The 19,218-nt window shown below is 38.7% G+C and overlaps 1 protein-coding gene across 1 annotated transcript in view; it reads left to right on the top strand.

The window, feature by feature from the left end:
• Positions 1 to 18,859, top strand: part of LOC133542850 (protein diaphanous homolog 3-like) — a 359,695-nt gene extending 340,836 nt beyond the window's left edge. Inside the window, exon 31 of the mRNA XM_061887061.1 lies at positions 16,402 to 18,859. Within this exon, the coding sequence (XP_061743045.1) occupies positions 16,402 to 16,700 (299 nt within the window). The 3' untranslated portion in view covers positions 16,701 to 18,859. The remainder of the gene's footprint in view (positions 1 to 16,401) is intronic.
• Positions 18,860 to 19,218: the final 359 nt, after the last annotated feature.

The following is a 19,218-nucleotide window of genomic DNA, read 5'->3' as shown; positions in this document are numbered from 1 at the left end:
GAAAAGGGAAGAAAGTAGTTTGACAGGAAGTGCAAAGTCTGCACGGATGGAGACAGGCTGCTTAGCAGATGGCTTTTGTCAGAAAGCGGGAAGAGCGGCGAGGAGGAGACGGGGCCCGACGTGGCCGTCTGTAATGCGATATGGCAGATGCCATTTTATTTTTAGGACACGGGGCCCCACAACGATAGATTTTATAGGGTTTTGAGTGGGCTGATCTTTTGAAATATTCAACTTCAATGAAATATAGAGCATGACTGCGGGCCGTTTGGAATGCGTAAGTGTGTTTGGCAGCACCGGCCTGGCGTGTTGAGATCTGTCAAACGCCAGCGCTCATCTGGCACTAAACACGCCGGCAGACAGGCACAACGTCCTCTATAGGAGACATCCTTCGTCGGGAGGGAGGATGTCATTTCACTTTAGGGACGCTGTGGAGGCTTTGTCCGCATCACAATCCTTACCGTGCATCAAAAGTCTGCATACACTTGTAAAGAACATCATGTCCCTGCTGTTTTGAGCTTCCAATCATTCCTACAACTCTTGTTTTTTTTGTGATAGAGTGAAAATGTGAGCAAATATTTAGTTTAACAAAACAACTTCATTTTTTGTCCTCATTAAGAGGAATGTTTTGACGGTGGAATGGTTTGAAAAGGTGGAAGTTTGAAAAATGGCCAATTCATTTTAAATGGGAAAAATTGACTTTTGGGAAATCTGGGAATTTTTGGATGTTGTCAATAGAAAGCCCGCGATTCCCCACTAAGCTGAACAGTTGGAACAGTTTGAATCAGATAAAAAACGCGGGAGTTGTGGAACTTTGAAATTCCCATTGAAATATTTTTCTGAAGAATGTCCCATTGATTTCAATGGGAATTTCCCGAACGTGGGAATTTCAAGAAAGGTGGGAATTTTGTCAATAAAGGTATGAATGAGTTGAAATAGTTGGTGTTGGAATTTTTCAAATCAGTCGAGAAATGTTGAGGTAGTAACATGTTGAATTGAGAAATGGAATTATAGCATTTTGGGAAAACCGGGAATTTTTTCCAGTTCAGAAAACATCTTTGTTTTTTGTTTTCGTCCTTGTTAAGAGGAATGTTTTGACAGTGTAAATAGTGTCAACGCGCTTTGAGTACCTTTAAGGTAGAAAAGCGCTATACAAGTATAACCCATTTACCATTTAAGTGGGTTAAAAATGTGTGAAAATAGGGTTTCGAAAAATGGGAATTCCTGGATTTTTTTTTTTGACTTGGAAAAATGATAGTTTGAATGTCCAGGATGAGTGAAATGTGTTGAAGGTGGAATGTGTTTGAATAGGTTGAAAATGTGGAAATGGTGGAAGTTTGAAAAATGGCCAATTCATTTTAGATGGGGAAATTTTAATTTTGGGAATGTGTCAACAGAAAGCCTGTGATTCCTGAATAGGTTGAACAGTTGGAAGTTGGAACGGTTTGAATCAGTTGAAAATGTGGGAGTTGTGGAACTTTGAAATCCCTATTGAATTCAATGGGAATTTCCCAAAAATGTGGGAATTTCAGGAAAAGCAGGAATATTCTCAAAAATGGTAAAACACGTGAGTGGTCTGAATGAGTTGAAATGGTTGGTGTTGGAATTTTTCAAATAGGTCTAGAAATGTTGAAGTAGTAACATGTTAAACTGAGAAATGGTATTATGGAATTTTGGGAAAACCGGGAATTTTTTCCAGTCCAGAAAACAACTTTGTTTTTGTCCTCGTTAAGAGGAATGTTTTGACGGTGGAAATAGTGTCAAAGCGCTTTGAGTACCCTGAAGGTAGAAAAGCGCTATACAAGTATAACCCATTTACCATTAAAGTGGGTTGAAAAATGTGGGGAAAAAGGGGTGAAAATAGGGTTTAGAAAACTGGGAATTCCTGAAATTATTTTCAACTTGGAAAAATGATAGATGGATTGTCCAGGTTGAGTGGAATGTGTTGAAGGTGGGATGGTTTGATAAGGTTGAAAAATGTGGAAATGGTGGAAGTTTGAAAAATGGCCAATTCATTTTGAAATGGGAAAAATGGAATTTTGGGAATCTTTGGAATGTGTCAATGGGAAGCCTGCGATTCCTGAATAGGCTGAACAGTTGGAAGTTGGAACTGTTTAAATCAGATGAAAAATGTGGGAGTTGTGGAACTTTGAAATTCCCATTGAAATATTTTTCTGAAGAATGTCCCATTGATTTCAATGGGAATTTCCCAAACATGTGGGAATTTCAAGAAAGGTGGGAATTTTGTCAAAAAAGGTCTGAATGAGTTGAAATTGTTGGTGTTTGAATTTTTCAAATCAGTCGAGAAATGTTGAAGTAATAACATGTTGAATTGAGAAATGGAATTACGGAATTTTGGGAAAACCGGGAATTTTTTCCAGTTCAGAAAACAACTTTGTTTTTTTGTTTTTGTCCTTGTTAAGAGGAATGTTTTGACGGTGGAAATAGTGTCAACGCGCTTTGAGTACCTTTAAGGTAGAAAAGCGCTATACAAGTATAACCCATTTACCATTTAAGTGGGTTAAAAATGTGTGAAAATAGGGTTTCGAAAAATAGGAATTCCTGGATTTTTTTTTTTGACTTGGAAAAATGATAGTTTGAATGTCCAGGATGAGTGAAATGTGTTGAAGGTGGAATGTGTTTGAATAGGTTGAAAATGTGGAAATGGTGGAAGTTTGAAAAATGGCCAATTAATTTTAGATGGGGAAATTTTAATTTTGGGAATGTGTCAACAGAAAGCCTGTGATTCCTGAATAGGTTGAACAGTTGGAAGTTGGAACGGTTTGAATCAGTTGAAAATGTGGGAGTTGTGGAACTTTGAAATCCCTATTGAATTCAATGGGAATTTCCCAAAAATGTGGGAATTTCAGGAAAAGCAGGAATATTCTCAAAAATGGTAAAACACTTGAATGGTCTGAATGAGTTGAAATGGTTGGTGTTGGAATTTTTCAAATAGGTCTAGAAATGTTAAAGTAGTAACATGTTAAACTGAGGAATGGTATTATGGAATTTTGGGAAAACCGGGAATTTTTTCCAGTCCAGAAAACAACTTTGTTTTTGTCCTCGTTAAGAGGAATGTTTTCACAGTGGAAATAGTGTCAAAGCGCTTTGAGTACCTTGAAGGTAGAAAAGCGCTATACAAGTATAACCCATTTACCATTAAAGTGGGTTGAAAAATGTGGGGAAAAAGGGGTGAAAATAGGGTTTAGAAAACTGGGAATTCCTGAAATTATTTTTAACTTGGAAAAATTATAGATGGATTGTCCAGGTTGAGTGGAATGTGTTGAAGGTGGAATGGTTTGAAAAGGTTGAAAAATGTGGAAATGGTGGAAGTTTGAAAAATGGCCAATTCATTTTGAAATGGGAACAATTGAATTTTGGGAATCTTTGGAATGTGTCAATGGGAAGCCTGCGATTCCTGAATAGGCTGAACGGTTGGAAGTTGGAACAGTTTGAATCAGATGAAAAATGTGGGAGTTGTGGAACTTTGAAATTCCCATTGAAATATTTTTCTGAAGAATGTCCCATTGATTTCAATGGGAATTTCCCGAACGTGGGAATTTCAAGAAAGGTGGGAATTTTGTCAAAAAAGGTCTGAATGAGTTGAGATGGTTGGTGTTGGATTTTTTCAAATTGTTCGAGAAATGTTGAGGTAGTAACATGTTCAATTGAGAAATGGTATTACGGAATTTTGGTTAAAACCAGGAATTTTTTCCAGTTCAGAAAACAACTTTGTTTCTTGTTTTTGTCCTTGTTAAGAGGAATGTTTTGACGGTGGAAATAGTGTCAAAGCTCATTGAGTCCCTTGAAGGTAGAAAAGCGCTATACAAGTATAACCAAATTACCATTTAAGTGAGTTGAAAAATGTGGGAAAAACAGGGTGAAAATAGGGTTTCGAAAAATGGGAATTCCTGGATTTTTTTTTTTTGACTTGGAAAAATGATAGTTTGAATGTCCAGGATGAATGGAATGTGTTGACGGTGGAATTGTTTGAAAAGGTTGAAAAATGTGGAAATGGTGGAAGTTTAAAAAATGGCCAATTCATTTTAAAATTAGAAAAATGAAAATTTGGGAATGTGTCAATGGAAAGCCGTTGATTCCCCAATAGGCTGAACAGTTGGAAGTTGGGACAGTTTGAATCAGACAAAAAATGTGGGAGTTGTGGAACTTTGAAGAATGTCCCATTAAAATCAATGGGAATTTCAGGAAAAGCGGGAATTTTCTCAAAAATGGTAAAACACTTGAATGGTCTGAATGAGTTGAAATGGTTGGTGTTGGAATTGTTCAAATCAGTCGAGAAATGTTGAGGTAGTTACATGTTGAATTGAGAAATTGTGGGAAAATTTTGGGAAAACCGGGAATTTTTTCCAGTTCAGAAAACAACTTTGATTCTTGTTTTTGTCCTCGTTAAGAGGAATGTTTTCACGGTGGAAATAGTGTCAGCGCTCATTGAGTACCTTTAAGGTAGAAAAGCGCTATACAAGTATAACCCATTTACCATTTAGGTGGGTTGAATAATGTGTGAAAATCGGGGTGAAAATATAGTTTACAAAAATGGGAATTCCTGGATTTTTTTTTTTTTTTAACTTGGAAAAATGATAGTTTGAATGTCCAGGATGAGTAGAATGTGTTGAAGGTGGAATGGTTTGAAAAGGTTGAAAAAAGTGGAAATGGTGAAAGTTTTAAAAATGGCCAATTCATTTTGAAATGGGAAAATTTGAATTTTGGGAATTTTTGGAATGTGTCAATGGAAAGCCTGCGATTCCTGAATAGGCTGAACAGTTGGAAGTTGGGACAGTTTGAATCAGATGAAAAATGTGGGAGTTGTAGAACTTTGAAATTCCCATTGAAATCAATGGGAATTTCCCCAAAATTTGTGAATTTCAGGAAAGGCAGGAATATTCTCGAAAATTGTAAAACACTTGAATGGTCTGAATGATTTGAAATGGTTGGTGTTGGAATTTTTCAAATCAGTCAAGATATGTTGAAGTCGTAACATGTTGAATTGAGACATGGTGATACGGAATTTCAGGAAAACCGGTAATTTTTTTCCAGTTCAGAAAACAATTTTGTTGTGTTTTTGACCTCGTTAAGAGGAATGTTTTGACGGTGGAAATAGTGTCAAAGCTCATTGAGTCCCTTTAAGGTAGAAAAACGCTATACAAGTATAACCCATTCACCATTTAAGTGGGTTAAAAAATGTGGGAAAAACGGGGTGAAAATAGGGTTTAGAAAAATGGGAATTCCTGGATTTTTTGGGGGGACTTGAAAAAATTATAGTTTGAATGTCCAGGATGAGTGGAATTTGTTGAAGGTGGAATGGTTTGAAAAGGTTGAAACGTGAAAACGGTGGAAGTTTGAAAAATGGCCAATTCATTTTAAAATGGGAAAATTGAATTTTTGGAATAGCTGTTGATTCCCCAATAGGCTGAACAGTTGGAAAGGGGGAAAAGTTTGAATCAGTTGAAAAATGTGAGAGTTGTGGAACTTTGAAATTCCCATTGACATCAATTGGAATTTCGCAAAAATTTGGGAATTTCAGGAAAGGCGGGAATTTTCTTAAAAATGGTAAAACACTTGAATGGTCCGAATGAGTTGAAATAGTTGGTGTGTTGAAGGTGGAATGTGTTTGAATAGGTTGAAAAATGTGGAAATGGTGAAAGTTTGAAAAATGGCCAATTCATTTTAAAATGAGAAAAATGTAAATCTGGGATTTTTTAGAATGTCAACGATAAGCCCGCGATTCCTGAATAGGCTGAACAGTTGGAAGTTGGAACAGTTTGAATCAGATGAAAAATGTGGGAGTTGTGGAACTTTTAAATTTCCATTGACATCAATGGGAATTTCCCCAAAATTTGGGAATTTCAGGAAAAGTGGGAATTTTGTAAAAAATGGTAAAACACTTGAATGGTCTGAATGACTTGAAATGGTTGGTGTTGGAATTTTTCAAATCGGTCGAGAAATGTTGAGGTACTAACATGTTGAATTGAGAAATGGTATTAAGGAATTTGGGGAAATCCAGGAATTTTTTTCCAGTTCACAAAACAACCTTGTTTTTTGTTTTTGTCCTCGTTAAGAGGAACGTTTTGAAGGTGGAAACAGTGTCAAAGCTCATTGAGTACCTTTAAGATAGGAAAGCGATATACAAGTCTAACCAATTTACCATTTAGGTGGGTTGAAAAATGTGTGAAATACGGGGTGAAAATAAGGTTTAGAAAACTGGGAATTCCTGAATTTTTTGGGGGGGACTTGGAAAAACGACAGTTTGAAAGTCCTGCATGAGTGGAATGTGTTGAAGGTGGAATGGTTTGAAAAGGTTGAAAAATGTGGAAATGGTGAAAGTTTGAAATATGGCCGATTAATTTTAGATGGGAAAAATTAAATTCTGGGAAATCTGGGAATTTTCGGAAAATTATGGAATTTTAGGAATAGCGGGAGTTTTCTCGAAAATGGTAAAACACTTGAATGGTCTGAATGAGTTGAAATAGTTGGTGTTGGAATTGTTCAAATCGGTCGAAAAATGTTGAAGTCGTAACATGTTGAATTGAGAAATGGTATTACGAAATTTCGGGAAAACTGGGATTTTTTTCCAGTTCAGGAAACAACTTCGGTTTTTGGTTTTTGTCCTCTTTAAGAGGAATGTTTTGACGGTGGAAATAGTGTCAATGCGCTTTGAGTACCTTTAAGGTAGAAAAGCGCTATACCAGTACAACCCATTTACCATTTAGGTGGGTTGAAAAATGTGGAAAATCAGGGTGAAAATAGGGTTTACAAAAATGGGAATTCCTGGATTTTTTTTTTTTTAACTTGGAAAAATAATAGTTTGAATGTCCAGGATGATTGGAATGTGTTGAAGGTGGAAATTATTGAAAAGGTTGAAAAATGTGGAAGTGGTTAGAGTTTGAAAAATGGCCAATTTATTTTAAATCGGAAAAAAGACCCGTAAAAACCTGTAATTCTGGGAATTTAGGGAATTTGTTGAGGTAAAGCCAGCGATTCCCGAATAGGCTGAACAGTTGGAAGTTGGAATAGTTTGAATCGGGTGAAAAATGTGGAAGGCAGAGCGTGCCACAATCTGGAGAAGAACTTGAATGAATGCATGCATTGTGGTGTAGAAAATGCTTCCCACAATTAGAAGAGTTGACGTGTTTTACTCAAGAAAACGCTTGATTACAAATATTTGGTCCCCAGCTGATCTCGGCGGGAAACACGCCTTGGTGGAAGTTGTCAGGCTCACTTTGGAGGCATTGTTTCACGCAGCAAAGCGTGCAGATGTGATGCCGCGCACCACTGCACATCACAGAGGTTCGCCTGCGCCCAGCGCCACTAGACTCCAGGGGCTCCGAGCGCGGACCCTTTCATATATATTTTTTTTTCGGGAGGAACACCTTCCTCTTCTAGCCGGGGTCATTTTTGACGCCTTTTATTGTTTGCCAGAAATTGTTCGCCTGGGATTTATTAGAAAAACATGAAATTCCCTCAAGTGTCGTCTGCTGTGAAGTCTCTGCAGGACTGTGGCTACATTAGCTTCCTTTCTCTCCTAAAAATTGAAATAATTTGGTAATTTTAGGAATAGGTTTTGTATATATATCGTTGAAGAAAATAAGTATTTGAACACCCTGCTTTTTTGCAAGTTCTCTCACTCAGAAATCATGGAGGGGTCTGAATTGTTCATGGTAGGTTCATGTCCACTGTGTGAGAGACAACCTAAAAAGAACAATCCAAAAATCACAATCTATGGGTTTTTTTAACAATTTATTCGTGTGATGAAGCTGAAAATACCTGTAGTTCTTCACCAGGTTTGGACGGACTCCAGGCGGGATTTTGTCCCACTCCTCCACACAGATCTTCTCTAGATCAGTCAGGTTTCCGGGCTGTCGCTGAGTATCAGACTTTCAGACCCCTCCAATTGGATCTAGGTCTGGAGTCTGGCTAGTCCACTCCAGAACCTTGATATGGTTCTTAGGAAGCCACTTCTTGGTTTTCCCTGGCTGTGTGCTTTGGGTCATAGTCATGTTGGAAGATCCAGCCACGACTCATCTTCAATGATCTGACTGAGGGAAGGAGGTTTTGGGCCAAAATCTCACAATAGCAGTCCTCCTCTCCTTAATTCAGTACCGTCGTCCGGTCCCATGAGCAGAAAAACACCCCCAAAGCATGATGCTACCACCCCCATGCTTCACAGTAGGGATGGTGCTCTTGGGATGGTACGCATCGGTCTTCTTCCTCCAAACACGCATAGTGGAATTATGACCAAAAAGGTACATTTTGGTCTCACCTGTCCACAAACTTTCTCCCAAGACTCCTCTGGATCATCTAAATCAGGGGTGTCAAACTCAAATACAAAGTGGGCCAAAATTCTAAACTGAACAAAGCTGCGGGCCAAAGTTGAACAACATCACCTTTTAATAGGGACCCAAACAAGTTTTGCATTGAATATTGAACAAGCAAGGCTTATATAACTTTATAGTGACATGCAAAATTGGGCGTGTATATTGTAGTGTCCCGGAACAGTTAGTGCTGCAAGGCGTTCTGGGTATTTGTTCTGTTGTGTTGATGTTGTGTTACAGTGCGGATGTTCTCGCGAAATTTGTTTGTCATTCTTGTTTGGTGTGGGTTCACAGTGTGGTGCATATTTGTAACAATGTTAAAGTTGTTTAAAAGGCCACGCTCACCGTGACCTGTATGACTGTTGACCAAGTATGCCTTGGATTCACTTGTGTGTGTGTAGAATCTGCATATATTACATGACTGGGCCGGCACGCTGATTGTATGGCGGAAAAGCGGACATGCCAACAGGTTGTAGAGGACACTAAAAGCAGTACCTTTAAAGCACGCCGTTGATATTGTTGTCCGAGTGGAAATCGGGAGAAATTTCAATCAATCAATCAATGTTTATTTATATAGCCCCAAATCACAAATGTCTCAAAGGACTGCACAAATCATTACGACTACAACATCCTCGGAAGAACCCACAAAAGGGCAAGGAAAACTCACACCCAGTGGGCAGGGAGAATTCACATCCAGTGGGACGCCAGTGACAATGCTGACTATGAGAAACCTTGGAGAGGACCTCAGATGTGGGCATTGCCGAAAGTCATTTTCAACCCATTTTCAACCCATATTCAGTTGAATATGCTACAAAGACAACATATTTGATGTCAAACTGATAAACATTTTTTTTTGTTGCCAATAATCATTAACTTTAGAATTTGATGCCAGCAACACGTGCCAAAGACGTTGGGAAAGGTGGCAATAAATACTGATAAAGTTGAGGAATGCTCATCAAATACAAAGGTGGGTGCCATGATTTGGTATAAAAACAGCTTCCATGAAATGCTAAGTCATTCAAACAGAGATGGGGCAAAAGTCACCACTATGTAAGCAAATTGTCGGACAGTCTTAGAACAACATTTCTCAACGAGCTATTGCCAGGAATTTAGGGATTTTACCATCTACGGTCAGTAAAATCATCAAAAGGTTCAGAGAACCTGGAGAAATCACTGCACGTAAGCGATGATATTCCGGACCTTTGATCCCTCAGGTGGTACAGCATCAAAAACCAACATCAGTGTGTATAGGATATCACCACATGGGCTCAGGAACACTTCATAAAGCCACTGTCAGTAACTACAGTTGGTCGCTACATCTGTAAGTGCAAGTTAAAACTCAACTATGGAAAGCGAAACAAATTTATCAACAACACAAAGGAGCGCCGCCGGCTTGGCTGGTCACGAGCTCATCTAAGATGGACTGATGCAAAGTGGAAAAGTGTTCTGTGTTCTGACGAGTCCTCATTTCAAATTATATTGGGAAACTGTGGACGTGGTGTCCTCCGGAACAAAGAGGAAAATAACCATTCGGATTTTTATAGGCGCAAAGTTGAAAAGCCAGCATCTGTGATGGTATGGGGGTGTAATAATGCCCAAGGCATGGGTAACTTACACATCTGTGGATGCACCATTAATGCTGAAAGGTCCATACAGGTTTTGGAGCAACATATGTTGTCATCCAAGCAACGTTATCATGGACGCCCCTGCTTATTTCAGCAAAAAATGCCAAGCCAATTGTTACAACAGCGTGGCTTCGTAGTAATAGAGTGTGGGTTCCTTTCTGGCCCGCCTGCAGTCCAGACATGTCTCCCATCGAAAATGTGTGGCGCATTATGAAGCGTAAAATATGACAACAAGACCCCGGACTGTTGAACAACTTAAGCTGTACATCAAACAAGAACGGTAAAGAATTCCACTTTCAAAGCTTCAACAATTAGTTTCCTCAGTTCCCAAACGTTTTTTGAGTGTTGTTAAAAGAAAAGGTGATGTAACACAGTGGTGAACATGCCCTTTTCCAACTACGTTGGCGCGTGTTGCAGCCATGAAATTCTAAGTTAATTATTATTTGCAAAAAAACATAAAGTTTATTAGTTTAAACATCAAATATCTTGTATTTGTAGTGCATTCAATTGAATATGGGTTGAAAAGGATTTGAAAATCATTGTATTCTGTTTATATTTAAATTTAACACAATTTCCCAACTCATATGGAAATGGGTGTATGTATGTACATATATATATACATATATATATATATATAATTTATTTATATATATATATATATAATTTATTTATATATATAAATGTGTGTGTGTTTGTGCAATCGGTTTTCGGCAAAACTTCAGTTCTCGTCACCTCATTATTTTTAAACGACTATAGATTTAAAGCATCTGGAGGGCTCTTCCAACCTAAAAGGGAGGATCTTAATAGTTTGAAGCATGACTTTGTTCACGTATCTGAACTATCTTTATTGGTTAAGAGCGATGCCTTAATAGCACGCGTGTGTCTCGTTAAGCACCTTCCAATGTTGCTTCACACCTAGATCTTGACTCGGAGCAGCGACTGTTGGAGGGATTTAGCGGGCAGAAGACGACAAACGCCTCACATCTCTCAGGCCGGCTTTAGCGCTTCCGTAGCGAGGGAAGCTCCTGGGCTTCAAAGGGCGGGTGAACAAAGTGTCGCTGGAAGGAAACTTAACCTGAAAGACGCTTTCATCATCACCACTTTGAGGCTCGGGAGGAGAACTGTAAAGACGTGAGTGTTTTGATACAGGGCGCACCAAAGGTATAGATAGATATCATCGTTTGCTTTCAACGATTTTCCGGGAACAGTCCAAACGATGTCGCGCCCCCTCCCCTGAGTCAATAATCCTCCATTGCAGTAAAGTAAACAGCATTTTTTTTGCCCCCTAACGGTTCAGTGTGATGTTTTATAGCCATTTATCAACAACACCCAGAAATGCTGGGTGTTGAAAGATGAACAATGTTTGTTCCCTACTGATTGTTGACAAACATTACACAAAGCCTAGGCTGAAAAAAAATCCACACATCACTCAATTTATGATCGGTCAACATTTTATGATAGCATTTTATTCCATTTTGATTGGTATGAACCTAAAAATTAAAGCTTTTATACAAAACCCAAAACCAGTGAAGTTGTCAGGTTGTATAAATGGTAATTAAAAACTGAATACAATGATTTGCAAATCCTTTTTCAACTTATATTCAATTGAATATATTGCAAAGACGAGATATTTAACGTCCGAGCTGGAAAATATTGGCTCATTTGGAATTTGATGCCTGCAACATGTTTCAAAAAAGATTGAGAAAGTTGAGGAATGCTCATCAAACACTTATTTGGAACATCCCACAGGTGAACAGGCTAATTGGGAACAGGTGGGTGCCATGATTGTGTATAAAAGCAGTTTCCTTGAAAGGCTCAGTCATTCACAAACAAGGACGGGGCGAGGGTCTCCACTCTGTCAACAAATGCCAGAGCGTAATTGTTAAGAACAACATTTCTCAACCAGCAGATATATATATATATATATCACTCTGTGAACCCACACATTTCTGGAGAACATCGGCTCTGTAACACATTATAAACGCAACATAAGAATTACCCAGAATGCCATGCATCCATGACTCTTGGCTATATTATTCACGCGCCCCACCCCAACCCCGCCCACCTCAACCGACGCACGGAGAGGGGGTGGGGGGGCAAAGTTTGGTGCTAGCGGGGTGTATAATATAGCCAAGAGTCATGGATGCATGGCATTCCGGGTAATTCTTATGTTTCGTTTATAATGTGTTACAGAGCCGATGTTCTCCGGAAATGTGTTTGGTGTTCTTGTTTGGTGTGGATTCACAGAGTGTGGCGCATATTAGTAAGAGTGTTAAAGTTGTTTTATATCACAACCATCAGTGTGATCTGTATGGCTGTGGAACAAGACCCCTGGTTTACACATAGTAATAGCAAAATAAAACTCCTACGCCATTTTCAAAATGACGACAGGGGAAGCGTCACTCGTGACATCACGAATTTGACCCGGCGGTAAAAGTAAGCATGCGCTAATAAATTTGGGGAGCGAGTTTGACCCGGCAGTAATTCAAGGCAGGCGCACATTAGATGCCCGGCGGCTATTCAAGGAAATACGGTGTGTGTGTGTGTGTGTGTGTGTGTGTGTGTGTGTGTGTGTGTGTGTGTGTGTGTGTGTGTGTTTGTGTGTTTGTGTGTGCGTGCGTGCGCGCGCGTGTGTTGTAGTGTTTTTGTGTGGTTGTGTTGTAGAGTTAGTGTTGTTGTGTTGTAGAGTTAGTGTTGTTGTTTGTGTGCATGTAGTAGTTTGTTGTAGAGTGTGTTAATGTTGGTGTGTGTGCGTGTGTATGTGTGTATGTATATATGTATGTGTGTATATATGTATATATATATATATATATGTATATATATATGTGTGTATGTATATATGTGTGTGTATATGTATATTTATATATGTATATACGTGTATATGTGTATGTATGTATTTGTATATATACACAAATATATATATATATACACAAATATATATATATATGTGTGTATATATATACGCACATATATATATATATGTGTGTATATATATATATACACAAATATATATATATTTACTGTGCATATATATATATGCACAGTAAATATATATATGTGTGTGTATATATATGTATGTGTATACAGTATGTGTGTGTGTTTTGGGGGTACAAAAAGGAGTTCTAACTTGTGATAATTGTTGAGTCTTACTGTCCACTCAATTTTCTTTTTTTTCCTGAAACATCCTTTGTTTAGTTTTTGATAAAAATAAAAAAAAGACCTTGACGCACGCGAGACGCTCTCTGCTCAATTTGCATGCTGCTTTATCTCCTCTCCGCGCTCGTCCCTCTTCATCCTTATTTATTTGTCAGCGGCGCTGTTTCAGGGACGTTCCCTGTCATTCGTCAGCGGGCCCATAAAACACGCTGTCACGACTGACTGGCCACGCTCCAAACTCATTACCGATTGGCTGACGGAGCGCCTCCTTCCGTTCTGCTCTGCCGTCTCTGACTCCCGCTCGCCCGACACCTCGTGCTCGGGGAAACTTTCCACGCCGCGCCCGCTCTACCTTTTTTTCCCCCCGTCCCGCCGCCAAGGTCGTATGAATATGGATTCCCCCCCCCCCCCGCCTGCCAGCGCGCTCATACTGGTGATGAAGTCGCAGATCTACTCAGAAGGATTATAATTCACCAGGCTCGCTGACGGCCGGGAGTAGATTGGACAGCAGGGAGGACCATACGGTTCCTGCACAACACCATCGATACCATCCAGGGTGCGCCAAAAATGGGGGGTAAAGGAGACGGATTCTAGGGGCCCAGAGAGGCCCCTAATAATGATGAAATTATGTGTTGGGGGCCCTGTAAAGATTATTTTCATGGGACCCAAAAAACCCCAGCGGCGCCCCTGATACCTTGATACAACTCCAGCGATAACGATAAATATCACAAAATTATTTCGTTAATTTCAGCCTAAAAGCCGCTACTTTTTTCCTACGCTTAGAACTCTGCGGCTTATAAAACTGTCTGGCTAATTTATGGATATTTCTAATGTTTTGTGTTATTAGTTAATAGTTTTCATTAAACTTTTCTGGGGTTTTTTTCCGCTTTTTGATCATTTGGAAGGAAGGAGGGAATAACTGTGGAATTAAGTAAAAAGAAAAACCCTTTGAGAGGAGTACATTAATGGTGCTCACAAGTATGGATGAAACAACCAAAGCAAGTTGTTATTGTGATGAGACTGGACTGTTCTGGAAAAATATGCCAGAGCAGATTTATTTCACAGCGTAGGAGGAGACCACTTGTCTTTTTTAAGAAGGAACACACATTTAAATGACTAGTATTGTAGCAATATGGTTGTTAAAGTTAAGGATTTTGAGATTTCTGATAGTTTGCAAGGGCACCATAGGGACATTTGTGTGAGTGCATGTTGGCGTAGCAGTGAGTACAGTGCTGTTGTTGTTGTTATTGTTTTGTCTTGTTAATGAAGGGAAAGCTGATCCATAACTTTTTATATATTTTTTATACATATCATTCATTTTTATAAACATATTTCATTTAAGAAAAATGTAGAATTCATTTTTTTAAAACGTATAATTTATTCTTATAAACATAATTAATTTTCTTTTAAACATAATTCATATTTTATGAACATATTTCATTTTTATAAACATATTTATTTTTATAAATGTATTTTTGTAAATATAGTATTATTTTTCTTAGAAACATATGTCATAAAAAATATATAATTATTTCTATAAAAATAATTCATTTTTCTTTTAAATATATAACTCATATTTTATAAACATAATTTAATTTTATGAACATATAATTAAATTTAAAAAACATAATTCATTTGAAAATGTTTTTTTTTTCATAAAAATATAATTCATTTTTAGAAACATAATGTTTTATAAATGTAATTCATTTTTGTTAACCTATAATTAATTCTGTTAAAACGTATAATCGATTTTTTTTTAAATATCATTAATTGTCTTTAAACATAAAATTCATGTTTTCATAAACATCATTCTTTTTTATAAAGAATATTTTTTTATAATCATAGTAATTTTGTAAAAATATATAATTCCCTTTTTAGAAACATATGATTAATTTTTATTAACATACATTAGAATTTATTTTTATAAACATATAATTCAATTTGAAAACATAATTTATTTAAAACATATATTTTTTTTTTATACAAACATAATTAATCTTTATAATGATTTTTTTATAAACGTAATTCATTTTTATCAACCTATATTTTTTTTTTACGTATAATCCATTTTTGTAATATATTATTAATTTTCTTTAAACATATCATTCATGGTTTTAGAAACATTTTTTTAATAAATAATAATTTTTCTTTAAATATAATATTTTTTTAGAAAGATATAAGTCATTTTTACAAACAGAATTTTTTTTTTAGAAACGTAGAATTAGTTTTTTTATGAACAATTTATTGTATCATAAAAGTTGGTTGTAACACCTCTGATGCAGATCACACAATCTGTGTGTGTGTGTGAGTGTGTGTGCGTGTGTTGTAGTGTTTTTGTGTGGTTGTGTTAGTGGTGTAGAGTTAGTGTTGTTGTTTGTGTGCATGTAGTTGTTTGTTGTAGAGTGTGTGTGTGTGTGTGTGTGTGTGTGTGTGTGTGTGTGTGTGTGTGTGTGTGTGTGTGTGTGTGTGTGTGTGAATGTGTATATGTAGTAGGGTCTTCTTGCATTCTGTGTTTTAAGTATGTGTTGTAGTGTATGTTTGTGTGCGGGTAGTAGTGTATGTTTGTTGTAGTGTGTGTTATTCCGTGTTGTAGTGTATGCATGTGGGTGTGTTAGTGTAGCAGTGTGTGTGTTTTTAGCAGTGTTTTTGTCACACAGTAGTGTGTGTTGTGTTCTTCATTGTGCTCTGTGTGCGTGTGTTCCTGCTAACAAGGTGAAAGTGTAAATCAAGTCAGTTTACTTTCACATTTGCAACATTTCACTTTTTGCTTCTTGTCTCTGCTGCGACTGACGTCCCTCCATCATGTGCAACATTTTACTTCTTGCTTCTTATCTCTGCTGCGACTGACGTTCCTCCATCATGTGCAACATTTCACTTCTTGCTTCTTGTCTCTGCTGCGACTGACATTCCTCCATCATGTGCAACATTTTACTTCTTGCTTCTTGTCTCTGCTGTGACTGACGTCCCTCCATCATGTGCAACATTTCACTCCTTGCTTCTTGTCTCTGCTGCGACTGACGTTCCTCCATCATGTGCAACATTTCACTTCTTGCTTCTTGTCTCTGCTGCGACTGACGTCCCTCCATCATGTGCAAGATTTCACTCCTTGCTTCTTGTCTCTGCTGCGACTGACGTCCCTCCATCATGTGCAACATTTCACCTCCATCATGTCTGCTTGTAACTTCCTGTTGCTTATAACTTCAGGGCGCTCCTCTGCTGGCGTGCGTTACACAATTCCCCGTCACTCAGGCGCACAAACACGCTCACCACTTTGTGTGTCTTCTTCCTGGCAGAAAACAAGACGGCCCCTGTGCAGAGGTCTCGCTCTCGTCGCGACGTCGCCGCCTGCCCGACGGGGGCGAAGGCCCCGCCCACCAAGGGGTCTGGCGGCCCGGCGGCCTCAGGAGGCGGAGTCACAGGCAGGTGCACAAAGACGGCAGGAGGGGAGAAAGACGTGGCTGGGCTTGCAGGGATGGATGATGGAGAGGAAGGAGACCATGTGGCGTGTCCAAAGGTCTCAGCAGGGGTCCGTGGGTCTCCTGGTAAGGAGTCTGACTTGGAAACTCTGCTGGCTAAACTCAAGTCCTTGTAGGGAACTCACAAGTCTAAAGCCAGGTCCTCGTAGGAAACACACAAGTCTAAAGTCAGGTCCTTGTAGGGAACACACAAGTCTAAAGTCAGGTCCTAGTAAGGAACACACGAGTCTAAAGTCAGGTCCTTGTAAGGAACACACAAGTCTAAAGTCAGGTCCTGGTAGGAAACACACAAGTCTAAAGTCAGGTCCTTGTAGGGAACACACAAGTCTAAAGTCAGGTCCTGGTCGGGAACACACAAGTCTAAAGTCAGGTCCTGGTAGGGAACATACAAGTCTAAAGTCAGGTCTTTGTAGGAAACACACAAGTCTAAAGTCAGGTCTTTGTAGGAAACACACAAGTCTAAAGTCAGGTCCTAGTAAGGAACACACAAGTCTAAAGTCAGGTCCTAGTAAGGAACACACAAGTCTAAAGTCAGGTCCTTGTAGGGAACACACAAGTCTAAAGTCAGGTCTTTGTAGGGGAACACACACGTCTAAAGTCAGGTCCTTGTAGGGAACATACAAGTCTAAAGTCAGGTCCTTGTAGGGAACATACAAGTCTAAAGTCAGGTCCTTGTAGGGAACACACAAGTCTAAAGTCAGGTCCTTGTAGGGAACATACAAGTCTAAAGTCAGGTCCTTGTAGGGAACACACACGTCTAAAGTCAGGTCCTTGTAGGGAACATACAAGTCTAAAGTCAGGTCCTTGTAGGGAACACACAAGTCTAAAGTCAGGTCCTGGTAGGGAACATACAAGTCTAAAGTCAGGTCTTTGTAGGAAACACACAAGTCTAAAGTCAGGTCTTTGTAGGAAACACACAAGTCTAAAGTCAGGTCCTTGTAGGGAACACACAAGTCTAAAGTCAGGTCCTTGTAGGGAACACAGAAGTCTAAAGTCAGGTCCTTGTAGGGAACACACAAGTCTAAAATCAGGTCCTGGTAGGAAACACACAAGTCTAAAGTCAGGTCCTGGTAGGGAACACACAAGTCTAAAATCAGGTCCTGGTCGGGAACACACAAGTCTAAAGTCAGGTCCTTATAGGGAACACACAGGTCTAAAGTCAGGTCCTCGTAGGAAACACACAAGTCTAAAGTCAGGTCCTTGTAGGAAACACACAAGTCTAAAGTCAGGTCCTGGTAGGAAACACACAAGTCTAAAGTCAGGTCCTTGTAGGGAACACACAAGTCTAAAGTCAGGTCCTGGTAGGAAACACACAAGTCTAAAGTCAGGTCCTTGTAGGGAACACACAAGTCTAAAGTCAGGTCCTGGTCGGGAACACACAAATCTAAAGTCAGGTCCTGGTAGGGAACACACAAGTCTAAAGTCAGGTCCTGGTAGGGAACACACAAGTCTAAAGTCAGGTCCTTGTAGGGAACACACAAGTCTAAAGTCAGGTCCTTGTAGGGAACACACAAGTCTAAAATCAGGTCCTGGTCGGGAACACACAAGTCTAAAATCAGGTCCTGGTCGGGAACACACAAGTCTAAAGTCAGGTCCTTGTAGGGAACACACAAGTCTAAAGTTTATATTATATACTTACATTAAATTCAACAACTCCATCTTATCTTCGATTCAGATTGGATTCAGAATCTTTGTGACCAAGAATCACAATTTGAACATTCCGACGCTCCTATTTAATATTTAAATCTGATGTATGATTAGTCAGCACTTTCTTACTTTTATTGTGTTTATCTGTTATTTATCCAAACTTGCTTTGCCAAGGATAGAAGCCATGCAACATATTCATGTGTTCATTATTCATGTGTTCATTATTCATGTGTTCATTATTCATGTGTTCATCTCCACAAACACAACAAAGTGTTCGTAATACATGAGCTTTCTGCTAACTAAGCTTATTTCTCATTAAAAAGTATTTCATAGTCTCCTTTAACTTTAACATTAAAATCCTTTATATTGTCTTATATTTTCCCAAACGGGGACTTAAAAGGGATGTTAATAAATGTTTATGTCAAAGTGTGGTAAAAGGAAACTTTTACACCGAAACAATCATTTTGTCTTAAAAAAATCATCGAAGGTTCACAAAAAAAATACGAATGTGACTTTCATTTTGATTTGTTTGTTTTTTGAGTTCTTATTCCTGTCGTTTGTCCTCCAATCGCCGCTTTTATATCCGCTCTTGCAATAAAATAGTTGGTTAATGACAACATTTTTTTTATTATTGTCCTATTTCTTTATCACCACATTGGCTCAGGAACACTTCAAAAAACTACAGTCGGTCGCTGCGTCTGTAAGTGCAAGTTAAAACTCTACTATGCAAAGCCAAAGCCATTTATCAACAACACCCAGAGCTGAGCCCGAGCTCATCTCAGATAGACTGATGCAAAGTGGAAAAGTGTTCTGTGGTCTGACGAGTCTACATTTCAAATAGTTTTTTGGAAACTGTGGACGTCGTGTCCTCCGGTTCCAAAGAGGTAAAGAACCATCTGGATTGTTGTAGGCGCAAAGTGTAAAATCCAGCATCTGTGATGTATGGGGGTGCATTAGTGGCCAAGGCATTTCTAACTTACACATCTG

Source organism: Nerophis ophidion, linkage group LG25 (genome assembly GCF_033978795.1).
Source record: "Nerophis ophidion isolate RoL-2023_Sa linkage group LG25, RoL_Noph_v1.0, whole genome shotgun sequence".
In the NCBI taxonomy this organism is placed as follows: Eukaryota; Metazoa; Chordata; class Actinopteri; order Syngnathiformes; family Syngnathidae; genus Nerophis; species Nerophis ophidion.
This window is presented reverse-complemented; position numbering and strand designations above follow the sequence as displayed.